This window comes from Quercus suber, unplaced genomic scaffold (assembly GCF_002906115.3).
Source record: "Quercus suber isolate HL8 unplaced genomic scaffold, Cork oak 2.0 scaffold_163, whole genome shotgun sequence".
Taxonomy (NCBI): domain Eukaryota; kingdom Viridiplantae; phylum Streptophyta; class Magnoliopsida; order Fagales; family Fagaceae; genus Quercus; species Quercus suber.
In genome coordinates this window covers 269395-282315 of record NW_027069624.1, presented here as the reverse complement: position 1 = coordinate 282315, position 12921 = coordinate 269395, and the positions used below count along the sequence as shown (strand labels likewise).

The 12921-nt window shown below is 35.0% G+C and overlaps 2 protein-coding genes across 2 annotated transcripts; one reads left to right on the top strand and one right to left on the bottom strand.

Annotated features, from left to right (window-relative positions):
* The first annotated feature begins 812 nt into the window (after positions 1–812).
* LOC112033390 (uncharacterized) lies at positions 813–1415 on the top strand. The gene has a single exon (XM_024066160.1). It carries the CDS (start codon positions 813–815, stop codon positions 1413–1415), a length of 603 nt encoding a protein of 200 aa, XP_023921928.1.
* Positions 1416–5413: 3998 nt separating this feature from the next.
* On the bottom strand, positions 5414–6138 carry LOC112001489 (histone H2AX). Its single transcript, XM_024033647.2, has 2 exons — positions 5850–6138; positions 5414–5752 (listed from the first exon to the last, which is right to left on the bottom strand). Exons 1-2 carry the CDS (start codon positions 6051–6053, stop codon positions 5531–5533), a joined length of 426 nt encoding a protein of 141 aa, XP_023889415.1. The 5' UTR covers positions 6054–6138; the 3' UTR covers positions 5414–5530.
* Positions 6139–12921: the final 6783 nt, after the last annotated feature.

Sequence of the window (12921 nt, the reverse complement as noted above, 5' to 3'; positions counted from 1 at the left end):
TGAAGTTAAGCTAGTCTCTATCTCTCTTAGGCTTGATTCTTTTCTCATTTCTTTTGGTTTTGGCCCATTTAGGTTCTGCCCGTTGGGCATTAAATAGCAGCCCGTTGGGGCATTTATTGTGCTGCCCGTTGGCTGCACAGTTTTTTGCTCTGTTTTTTGCTTCACAAAAAAAATTTCAGCTACAAAGAGAAAATTTCAGCTTCATTTTTTTAAGGAAAGGAAAGGCAAGTAAGGTTGTTCCTATTTCTTCTTGTTTGAGTGTGTGATCAACTTGAAGAAATTACTATAGTCTAATCTTGGGAGGTTGTTCGGCCAAGAGAGCCATTCATACCGAGTTCTACTCCAAGTGGCACGAATCAACCTTTAAAGACAACGCATTTGCATGATTCTATAGTTTGTGAGATCTTTCTAACTCTATCTATTTATTTTTGTCATTGCTAATTTTTTAGGGTTTGTATTGTTGAATCAAAACTTGTTTATTTAGCCATATTTTCCAACAAGTACTAACACAAATTCTTCCCCAAATTTAAATCATATTCCATTGGAAAAGTTTTGTTTCAAATTTCAATGTTTCATTAGACTTGATTGAATTATCGATTCCTAACGTTTCCAAAAAATGATCTTTTAATTTGTTTTTCAAAGGCCCAAAAAAAAAAAAAAAATTGCCTGAACAACGTATATTGGGCTGGCTAGCCAACCCATAAATCTATTTCCTAAGCCTTCAAGGATTAGGAAACGAGTAAAGTCGGTGATACTTGTATATATATATATATGACCAAAGTTTGATCTTCTTCATCAAACAACAATCAAACATGGCAGAGAATCAGAGTTTGGCACCTGAGAAGCTGATAGACAAACTAACGCACGCTGCTCATGTTGGTGACAATCGTGGCCTAGAGATTTTTGCCGCATGTGATGATGAAATTCTTAAGCAAGTTTTGCCGCACTGCACGGTTGATCAGTTGAAATACGTGGAGAAGTGTTTGAAATCCAAAGGAAGAGATCTTAGCCCAGTGACTGATAAGCTATGGAAGAAATTCTATGAAAGAAAATTTGGGGTTCAAAATGCTAATGTAGTGACTCAAAGGATGAAGGAAAGGAAGGTGTGGCATAAGTGGGTGGCACTGTACGAGGCTAAATTGAAGGAAGTGAGTGAGAAAGCTAACAGAGCGATCGAACGAGTTGGGAAACTTTATGAGAAAGAGAAGGAGCGCAAACAAAGTAGGCAAGTGAAGGTAGTCACAGTGGTGAGTAATAATAACAATAACAAGAGAGTCGGAGTGTACACATCTTCTGAGGTTCCAAACTTGAATAAGAACAACTTGATGAAGAAAGCAAGAAAGGAGTTTTTGAATTGCCTAGAGATGAAGAATCATCAAGCTATCAACTTGCAAAGGAAATATCATTGTCACTGAGTTTGTCTTGGAGAAGATTTAGTAAATTTGCTCAGGGGATTCTTTACTTTGTTAAGGTTTTTTTCTCTGTTTTTTTTTTGTCAAAGTGAGTTTGGCTGTTTGGGTTTTCACTGGAGAGAACATGTTTGTAATTGTTGAAATTTATAATAGATTTGTTTTTCTTTATGAGTTCTCTCTCTCTCTCTCTCTCTCTAAATTTTGTTGGAGTATTATTTTCAATTGTCAAGTTACAAATTAAGCCTGCCTACAATTAAAGGAATGCATTCACAGGATAAAGTAAACATGTTCAAAATAAATTTGTGGAATCCGCTTCCTTGTGTTCCTTTTTATTTTTTGGGCATCTACTTCCTTTTTTCTTCATTGCATTTTTACTGAAGACATAAAATCAGTCATAACTCCTAAGGATTTCACACTTTGCCTGTTTTAAGAGCATGATCAGGTTAATTTTCCGATGCAAAGTTAACATTAAAATTGAGATAGAAAATAAAAAATAAAAGTTGTCCCCATTCCAAACAAGATTTCTTTTAGGAAATTTAGACAAAAAAGAAGCAAAATAATTGTGGGTTTTAGTTAATTACAATCATCAAGAGTGAATATCAAAGATTGAAACTACTTTTATATAATAAAAATAAAGGTAAAATAGTTTCAATCATTTAGAAAATATGTAAATTAGTTCCCTTCTTTGTAAAAACTCTAAAAAGTAGTACTAATATGTTTAATCCAATGCCTTAAACTAATCAAACTCCACTTCTCAAATAACCTGAAGACCTTATTAATGGAGCTTGTTCTATGTTACCAGATCCAATTAACAACCAAATTTGTTACAAAAACAGTAATCACATCCCCACTTACACTTTTGATTTCAATAGCGAAGTAGACTAAATGTATACGCACAAATTTGACAACACGATCGACCACAACCCTCATAGCAATCAACATCACACAGCTAAGGTAATGTTTTTGCTAACTAGGGTAATTGCTAACATATTTACCACTATTTATAGTTCACAGTATTGCAAAAGATGAGAGAAATTTTAATAACCATCCCAGATTCTTCCTCCAAATTCCAAAATATTCAAGCTGAAAGAAACACTACTCTGATCACTTTTCCATTGTAAATGCCTGATTGAATTTTTAATTCCAAAAATTCCCAAATTTTGAAACAAAAATTAACATTTACGAAGATAAATTTTAGATGCAATTAGCACTGAAATTAGTAATAGATACGGTCATACGGTTATAGAATCTGCAATTGCACTTATATATCACATCCAACGTGTTCACCGAATCAAAGATAATTGCTAACGTTTTACAAGATGATTTAAATTATTAACCCATATTTTTACTCCAAATTCAAATTACATTCAATATGAAAGTTTCAATTCCATAATCACTTTTCTTGTTATATTCTTGCCTTGAACCTGATATCCGACCCCATATCCAACCCACATCTCACTTTACATTCCCGGCTCTTGGTCCTGTGGGAACTTAAGCCCTAACCGATTCAAATTGAGTTTTTCAGAAAATAATAATAACTAAAAGGAAAAAAAAAATTCTTCATTTTTAAACCTGAAAATAATATGATTTTTTTTAGTTAATTTTCAACAACAAGGCTAAGACTTTTTTATAGTACAATTTAATTCACTTTTCTTCAATTTTCTTGTGAAACAAAGCAAATTTTCATTAGTTTGTAGAATTTAATATGAAATTTGTTACCAACTTCATTTTCATTTTAGGATTCAATTTGTTCCAAAAAAAATGTATTTTCCATTCCCCACATTTATGGTCTACAAAGAATAAGAAACAAAGTAATCCAAACGTATTTAAAAAAAGTATAAATATGTTCTATATATTAAATTTTACTTTTAAAAAAACTTGAATTATGTATACATATATATATACATACACACACATAGTTGGGGAGACAAACAAAATGTTGGGTATATAAGTGTGAGTGAAGTTTCACATTAAATAAAAATAAGAAAAATGAATAGTTAGTATATAACAAAGTTGAATTGAATTTTTAGACCCTTTAAGTTTCCAAATTCTGAAACAAAATTTATCTTCTAAAAAAAATTTAAAAAATTAAGAACTGGACCCCGAGAAGCAGCTGAACAGCCTGAACCAGAAAGCATTCAAGGCTACAGTGCTAGGGCCATTCTATATCGGCCACTAGCAAATAGTATAATCAATTTCGTAGGCCCAAAACAAAACTAGCATTAATGTATGTTGGTCTTAACAGCCCATAAATATATTTCCTATCCCTTAAAGGATTAGGAAAAGAGTATACCAATTTTATTGGCCCAAAACAAAAAAAAAAAAACTAGCCTTTAAGGTATATCGGTCATGCCAGCTCATAAATATATTTCCGATCCCTCGAGGGATTAGGAAACGAGTATAGTCGTATATATATATATATATATAGGTAGCCAAAGTTTGATCTTCTTCATCAAACAACAATCAAACATGGCAGAGAATCAGAGTTTGGCACCTGAGAAGCTGATAGACAAACTAACGCACGCTGCTCATGTTGGTGACAGTCGGGCCTAGAGATTTTTGCCGCATGTGATGTTGAAATTCTTAAGCAAGTTTTGCCGCACTGCACGGTTGATCAGTTGAAGTACGTGGAGAAGTGTTTGAAATCCAAAGGAAGAGATCTTGGCCCCGTGACCGATAAGCTATGGAAGAAATTCTACGAAAGAAAATTTGGGGTTCAAAGTGCTAATGTTGTGGCTCAAAGGATGAAGGAAAGGAAGGTGTGGTATAAGTGGGTGGCACTGTACGAGGCTTAATTGAAGGAAGCAAGTGAGAAAGCTAACAGAGCGATTGAACGAGTTGCGAAACTTTATGAGAAAGAGAAGGAGCACAAACAAAGCAGGCAAGTGAAGGTAATCACAGTGGTGAGTAATAATAACAAGAGATTGTATACATCTGAGGCACAAACTTGATTAGGGGCAACTTGTTGAAGAAGGCAAGAAAGGAGTTTTTGAATTGCCTAGAGGTGAAGAATCTTCAAGCTATCATCTTGGAAAGGAAATATCATCTGAATTAATTGAGTTTGGCTGTGCCTGTGACGAGATTTAGTAGAATTACTCAGGGGACTCTTTATTTTGTTAGTGCATATTCTCTGTTTTTGTTAGTTAAAGTGAGTTTGGCAGTTTGGGTTTTCATTAGAGAGAACATATTTGTAATTGTTGAAATTTATAATGGTTTTGTTTCTCATTACAGGTTTTCACTCTCTCTAAAATAGTTTCAATTATTTAAAAAAGAAGTAAAGTTATTCCCTTCTCTGTACTAACTGTCAGACATAGAAAAGCAGACTTTATGTATAGCCAATAGAAAATAAAATCTAATAACAGCCCAAAATTAAAGGGAAAATAAAATATAAGGAACTTGAAGGCAAGAACAAAGTGCTTGTTTTTTAGGTTGCCAGATCCAATTACCAATAAAATTTGTTAAAGAATCTATCACATTACCAATATACTTTTGGTCTCAATAAAAAAGCTGACTTTATGTATAGCCAAAAAATCCACAACATTAGCGACCCCAACCCCAAAAAACATCACAACTTAAGGTTTTTTTTTTTTTTTTTTGCTAACATATTTACCAAGATTTCAGTTTACAATGCAAAAGATGAGATCAAATTTAGTCATTAACCCAGATTCTTCCTCTCCAAAATATTCAAGCTGAAAGACACACTACATTGATCACATTCCCTGCGTAAATGCTTGATTGAATTTCCAATTCCAAAATTTCCCAAACTTTGAACCAAAACTGAACATTTACAAAGAACAATTTAAGATCCAATCACCACTAAAATTAGCCAACTGTAATCACAGAATTAAAAATAACTACTCCAAATTCAAAACACGTTCAGTCTGAAACATTAAATTCTATAATCACATTTCCATGTTATGCACTTAATTGAAATTCAGATTCCTATAATTTCCCAAATTGTAAAACAAAAGACACCATTCACATAACACAAATTGAAAATCTGAGATAAAACCCAATATTTCATTATCATTCCAAGTGAAGCTTTACATAACAAGAAGCTACTTCATTACAAAGCTATCAAACCCATAACCTAACGAAACCCAACAAAACCAGTACACCTAAAATTCCTGAGAAGCAGACCCAATATCACCCTTTCCTTTCCCAGCTTTCTTGGGCAACAAGTTCTGATGAATGTTTGGCAAAACACCGCCATTAGCAATGGTCACAGACCCCATAAGCCTGCTCAACTCCTCGTCGTTCCTCACAGCAAGCTGAATGTGCCTTGGGATAATCCTGTTCTTCTTGTTGTCCCTCGCTGCATTCCCAGCCAACTCCAAAACCTGAACCAAGAACGAAAAAAACCCAAAACAATCAATAACCAAAAACCAAAACAGAAACCCAGAAAATGACAAACGAAACAGCGTTATTTTAACGAACCTCAGCAGCGAGGTATTCAAGGACGGCGGAGAGGTAGACTGGGGAGCCCGAGCCGACACGTTGGGCGTATCGGCCGGTTTTGAGGAACCGGGCGACACGACCAACTGGGAATTGGAGACCGGCTTTGTGGGATCTGGAGACGGACTTTGTGGCTTTTGGCTTGCCTCTGCCGCCCTTTGTGGTGGTTTCTGCAGCGGAGCTCATTGTGGGTTTTGGGATTTGAGGGTTTTTGAGTGAGAGAGAGAGAGATTTCGAAATGTGTTTTGCTTTTGAGATATGGACTCTGATGGTTTTGGTGTGTTTTGGTTTATATAGAGAGGAAAGGAGGGTTTTGATTGGTTGGTTTTGGTTGTGCGCGGATTGCCAGCGTGGCTGGCAGATTTTTGAAATTTGAAGGTTTGAAGAGTGTTTTTTCTGATTGGTGGATAGGGGTTTCACGAGGATTGCCAACGTGGCAAGAAGATTTATGTTTTTTTGGATTGATTTGAGGGGGCGGGAAAAGTTTTCAGTTTTGGCGCTGCGTTGTTACGACGTCGTTTTTGGTTTTGGGAAAAATGTAAATTATGCTCTTTTTATATTATTTAAAGGATATAAAAATTATACTCTTTAAAATATGATTTTGGATATTTTAGTCAATCGAATTAGGTAGGTATTCATGTTCACATTAATTTTGATCATGCTAATCACTTTATTTACATGACTACAAACTATCGTTAATCACTACAAAATATTAAAAATTTATATAATTATTAAAATTTATTTTAAATAAAAAATAAATTTTACATTTTAAGGAAAAAAAAAAAAAAAGGCACAATCATGAATCATTCATAAAAAAGAGTTCCGAATCACCTATGGCTAAAAACCCAAAACTTCACAAATCACAACCACTACAAAATTATAAATGTAAAATCAAACTCACATTAGGGGAAGAATAACATTCATATTTCATAGCATTCACTTTGTAGATTACATGCTTGTACCCAAGCTTCGTTGCTATGGCTAACCTAATTGTCTTAACTTATGCTTTTAGTAAATTTTGATCTTGTGTCAACTTTGTCCATACAAAAATTATTTTTTTATTGTAATTTATTTCCTCCACTGCTTTAAGAAACTCTGTTTTTTGGGGGAGGGGGGGGGGGGTGTGATGGCTTTTCTCCCATTTTCATTTCCCATTTATTTAGTTCTTCTTTACCAATATACCTCCCTCTCTCAATTTCATGTGATAGCCCAATGTGGGAGAAAAGGGTTGGTGGTGATGCAATTTGGGTTTAATGAGTTTTTAAGAGGCTATTTGGATGTGATGGAAACTGAATTATATAACTCAATTTCCATCACCCATAATCCAAATATCGTGGGACCCACAGGAAAGAAAAAAAAAAAGTGTTTGGCTAGGTTTTTGAGTGTTGTTTCCATTACTCAAAACTCAAAATTTTGAGTTTTGGTGATGGAAACTGAGAACAAAAATTGCATTTCCAAAAGTTTAAAATTGATTTTCAGTGGCAGTTTGCTAATAGAGTGACTTCGTGAGACCCATGTGTAGTGCATTGTCAAATCATCTTAAGTCCTTTGATATTACCGTTGCTTAGCTCCTCGTTTCAGTTCATTTCTTCCCCAAAATTTTTAGCAACACCTTCCCTCTGTCCACCTCCTCTCACATTTCATCTTCTTCATTTCTAGCGAAATTTGAGAATCTAAACTGAAACATTAAAATTGTCTGAGATGAACCTTCCGTGATTGAAGACAAAATACCGAAGAGTGTCAGAATCTTCACTGGCAACATAGAGCTCTGTTACCATTAGTTGTCCCTAACGAGCCTTTATTTTCGTGATCTTCTCCCAGGTGCAAACTATATCTCTCTCCCTTTCCATTTTCCATGTCCATTGTCAGATTTGTTCATTTTAATTTATGTTTTATGATTTTTTTTTTTTTTTTGGTATTCTACTTTGGATGTTAAAATGGGTTTTTTCCCCATGGACTGATGTTGATGACCCTTTTAGGTTTTACTAGTAATTACTTGCTCCAGATTATAAAGATTGCAAAGAAACCAGAGCTTACAACAAAAATTGACAAGTGAACACAACTAGTTACATATTCTAAAAGTTTTAACTGTGACAAACCCCCATTTAAGAATGAAGAATGTATATATTCATAGGCATACACCCAAACTCAAACAAAAAACATACCCATCTGAATTCATCTAACCCAAATAGCATACATAAAATTAAACCCAAACTCAACAAAACCCATCGATTGCATAAATATTGTTGTGGAAAATGGTGTTAAACATTACAAACCCAAAATCTCCTAATATTTTCAGAGGCAAAGTAGAGTAAATCTGTCCCTTAGGTTTATTCACAATCAAATCCAAACAGAGCAACAAAAGCAAAGCTAAAGCCACACGAGGAAATTACCTTATACAATGGTTTGGCCGATGTTAGCGATAACTATTCCACTCCTGATTTGTGCTCACCGACCCTAGGCGACAATCAGAGTTCAGATAAGAGAGAGGCGTGAAATGGGCTTCTAGGAAGAGAGGCGTTAAATGGGTATTGATGAAGGGAAAATGAAATAGAAGATGAAAGAAGATTAAAGAAGATGAGAACTTGTTCCCATTATGTGTGTGCGTAGAAGTGGGAGGTGACTGCTCTGCTTTTGGCTTATGGGCAACTCTACTTTTCTAGGTTGTTTGATGGGAGAATATGAAAAATGGGGAAGAGAAAATGGACACGGGTAGCAACCATAAACCCACTATGTAGTATCAGTGGGGTAGGCTCTACCATTTTGGCAAAAAGTGGATTTAAAAGTTGAGATATGTGACTAGGTTTTGTAACCAAATAAAAATTTTGGAGTTTTTGAGTAATAGTGGGGTTTGGGTTATGAGTTATGGGTTTTGAGTTTGAGTTATGAGTAGCGAGTTATGAAAACTGAGTCATATCCAAACCAAACGAGCCCTAAACCCTCCTTCACAAAAAATCCAAATGCCATCCTTGACATCCACATTCTTTAGATGCTACCATTTTGTGGTGGCATTTTTTTGATAACACAATCTCGTGGAGATGATAAGTGGTGACTCTGGGTTATGGTCGATTACAAATTTACAAGAGTCGATTTAGGGTTTAAAATGGGATGATGATTAGGCTTTGTGGATAATTAATGGCAGCTTCTATCATGGTATGTATTTAATGGGTTTGATCAATGGTTTAGGGTGTATGGTCTATCTTTGACTTTAAAAATCCTCCCCTACTCTCATTTTTTTTTTATTAAAATAAAATAAAAATTAAGTTATATATAACTTTTTGCTAATGCCCCATAGAAAAAATTTATGGCTTCACCACTATTAACAGTGGTTCAAAAAAGAAAAAAGAAAGGAAAAAAGAAAGAAAGTGTTACTGACATGTGTATTTGGTTATTTTAATTGGACCAGTTGTCACAATTGCAAGTTTAATTAATGTGATGTACCTTTTGTGTTGTTGTGCTTTGATATATTCTATTGTACCATGAACCATAATTTTGAGGTAGGAGAGTTGGAACTAGCCTAAGTGAAACACACCTTAGGCCAGTTTGCACACAAGTTAGCCATCTTAGTATAGACACGCCTTGGTAGGAATCTTGAGTGTACAGTGTGCCCATGACAGGAGCAATTGTTGTAGACATTACAGTAGGAAATACAATATGGTAGAATAACTATAACATTTGACAAATAATACTAACGCCTAAATAAAGGGACAAAGAAATCTAATGAGGTTATGACAGAATAATACAACCTTAAATAACAATGTTACAACAAGCAGTTCAGTAATAAGATAACAATTTAATCATTCATCAACCATGAGAGTAAAACTCGTCTGCTAGAGAAATGGGCTTAGCTTCTCAGCAAACACAAGTCCAAACAGGTAGCCGATCTTCAATGTGAGTAACCTCAAAGAAGGCTTTTGCCATAGAGATTACTTACTTTGGAAAAAGGACCTAGATGGTTTAAAGTTTAACTCTTAATTTCTCAAAGAGTGGGTTTGTCAAGAGGGAGAGAAATGGGTAGCCTATTAATGCATGCCTCTATTCCTACCACTCATGTTTTTCTCCCTTTTTTTTTGTGTTTTCTTTTCTTTTCTCTCTTTTTCTTCTTTATTCTACCTCTACTTCTTTTTGTGATGGATGATTCCCCCTTTCACTGTTCACAGCTACTACCTTTTATACTGTCTGTCATGACAAAATTTACCATTTTTATCCCTCAACCGCTTTTGGCTCGTTGTGGGCGTCTTTCCAAAACTGCCTACTAGCTTACCGGCTGCCCAACCACTACCATTGCATTGAATTGGTTGCATAATTCCTCATTCCGAGGGGGGGAAAAAAAGCTTGTCTTGTTTTTTTACCTCTCTCTGTTTTCACTATTATCATCTGGATAAGGGTTAAACTCCTCCCTCACCTACCTCTATGGTATGCATCAAATGGTTCCAGCTCATACCCACTTATTTTCGGTGAGATGTCATCCCAACAGGACCTCTCCCTAAAGAAATTTGAGTGGGAACCCAAAAATAAACCCCTTCTTTCTCCCTACCGCTAGACCACATCCTCTGATACCCTTGACCCGTGGCCCACCTCCCATGTATTGGCTGGGTACAAGTAGGTGGTGTCTAGGCCATTTGTGTATGCTCCACTTCTGTCTGAATTTGTTCATTTTCTAGTCTTCAAACCATTTCTCTTGCCTCCATGTTTGTCTGATTCTGCTGTACATTTTGGTGGGTGTTTATCTCTTGCGGTGTGAAGGACATATAAGCTTTTGGGCTCATGTTATCTGCTTTTCATCTCTTCTTTGGACTGGGCATTACTTGAGCAAGAGCCATCATCTTCTTGCTGAGCCCATATTCTCCTTTCTTGCGTCCAAGGCCCTCTTGGCCATTGCTTTTGCCATGTCATTCCACCATGCCTGCTATAGCTTTATCCTCCTTTTGTTTCATGTTCTGTCGTGGGCTTGTGGCCGGCCCACTTTCTTGTAAATTTTCTGCTCAGGGCTTCCTAGGCCCACTTTTCACTTCTTTACCTCTCTTGGGCTTTGTTGGCCAACATTTCTACTATACCAACCCATTTACTACCTCTTTGCATCTTTTACTTTCATGGGCCTTTTGTTAAATTCTTTGGGTTTCCTCAACCCAATTACCACATCTTTTTGGCTTATAGGTCGGCCCATTGAGTTTACTAGCTCATTTCTTGGGCTTCCTTGGCCTATGTACTCTCTCTTTACCTCTTACTATTCCCATGAGCTTACTACTTCATTTATTGGGCTTCCTCGGCCCACTTACTATTTCTTTACCTCTTTTCATTATTGTGGGTTTGCTGGCTATCAATCTTGCCATTCCAACCTACTAGGGCTCGCTTTACTATTTTCTTTTCTCACTTTCTTTATGTTATTGGGCTTTTTCTGCTGTTGGGCCATTTGTCAAAAGTGAACCTCAACAATTAACAATTAACAATCATATCACAAGTAGAGATAGGTAAAAGGATGAAATTGACATTGATATCAAACTAAAAAACAAAAATGAGCAAATTTTAATGAGCTTTTAAAAACAAGCGAATTTAATCATGAGTTATCAAAATGAAAATACATCATTTTTACTTTTTGAGGACATTCATCAAAAGCAAAAGATCAGAAGTGTAAGCCTAACGGTAGTGTTCCTGTTACCCTGACGGCGGGGCCCTGTTTAATATTTTAGACGCAGTTTTCTGCTGATTAATGTAAACAACAACAAATATAATAAGAGGCACAACAACGCATAAAAGCAGGTACCAAATAAAGAAATGCTTGAAGTTTTCACAAAAAATGCGAGCCCACTCAGACTTCTTTGATGAAGGAATATTGTGCACGACAATTGCTGCAGAGCCTTCAGGAACATCAATCTGCCATTGATCCGTAGCTGATTCCCTATGTAGATTTTTTAAAATTATTTCAACAGTTTCCTTTATAAAGTCTGACTCTGGACTGCAATTGGAAGCGTAGCCAAAAAAATAAAAAGTATAGAAAAATATTAATTAATCAAATAAGAAAAATATAAGATTATAATAAAAGTATGAAAATATATGGTTTTTACTATAAATGAAACTAATAATAAATATATTGGTCTTGATAATTTCATTATTGTCTATAATAACACACTTGACACAATAATAAACAATTATACTATTTTTAAGGTAGCGTTTGGATCTGAATTATTTTGCATCTGCATTTTTAGCGTTTTTTTTTTTTTTTTTGCTGCACGTATTTCAGCTTTAGGGGACAAAGTTACTGTTTATATATTGTTCACGCATTGTGTTCACGTACTGTTCATGAGACCCACTACCACTTTATTAAAAAAAAAAATTAAAAATAGGTCCCACGACACTATTCACCATTTAAAATTTATTTTGTTACAGTATTTTCAGTTTTCAGCAAAATAAGCTGTATCCAAACAGACCATAAGTGTATTAAAGTTTACTCAAATTTAAATTCCAGACCAACTTAAAAAAAAAAAAAAAAAAAAAAAAAAACTTGATAATGTTCATCAATATCAATAAGAGTACTAAAGCTCGTTAAGTTGAAATATTTTTAATTAGTATAATAAGAGAAACGTTAGTCATGTGACTCATGTTTTTTGTATTTCAATTTTTTTTATCTAATTAGGCACGCTAAACGTAGTATCCTAATTTGGAAAATTATTGAATACCATAAATGCGTACTCCCTCATTTCACATGAATTGTGAGTCTCAACATAAATTTAATTAGTGGAACTCACAATTATATGAGATGAGGAAGTACGCGTTTATGGTACTCCAAAAGTATCCAATAATTACCCCATAATTTTGCTACTTTCCAACTCTCATAAAAAAAAAAAAAACTAAATAAGGTTTTTTATTTTTATTTTTATATACAAGATAGAAATTGACTCTAGCATAATCTAAGTGTATATGTGTGTGAGTTTTCCTCTAGAAGACATGAACCCTGGCCCTTACTCCCCTTATACCCCACAAACACTTATACTTGTAGAATGACCATTACACCAAGGGTGTGCGATCACTGGCGGAGCCAGAGGGGGGCGAGGGG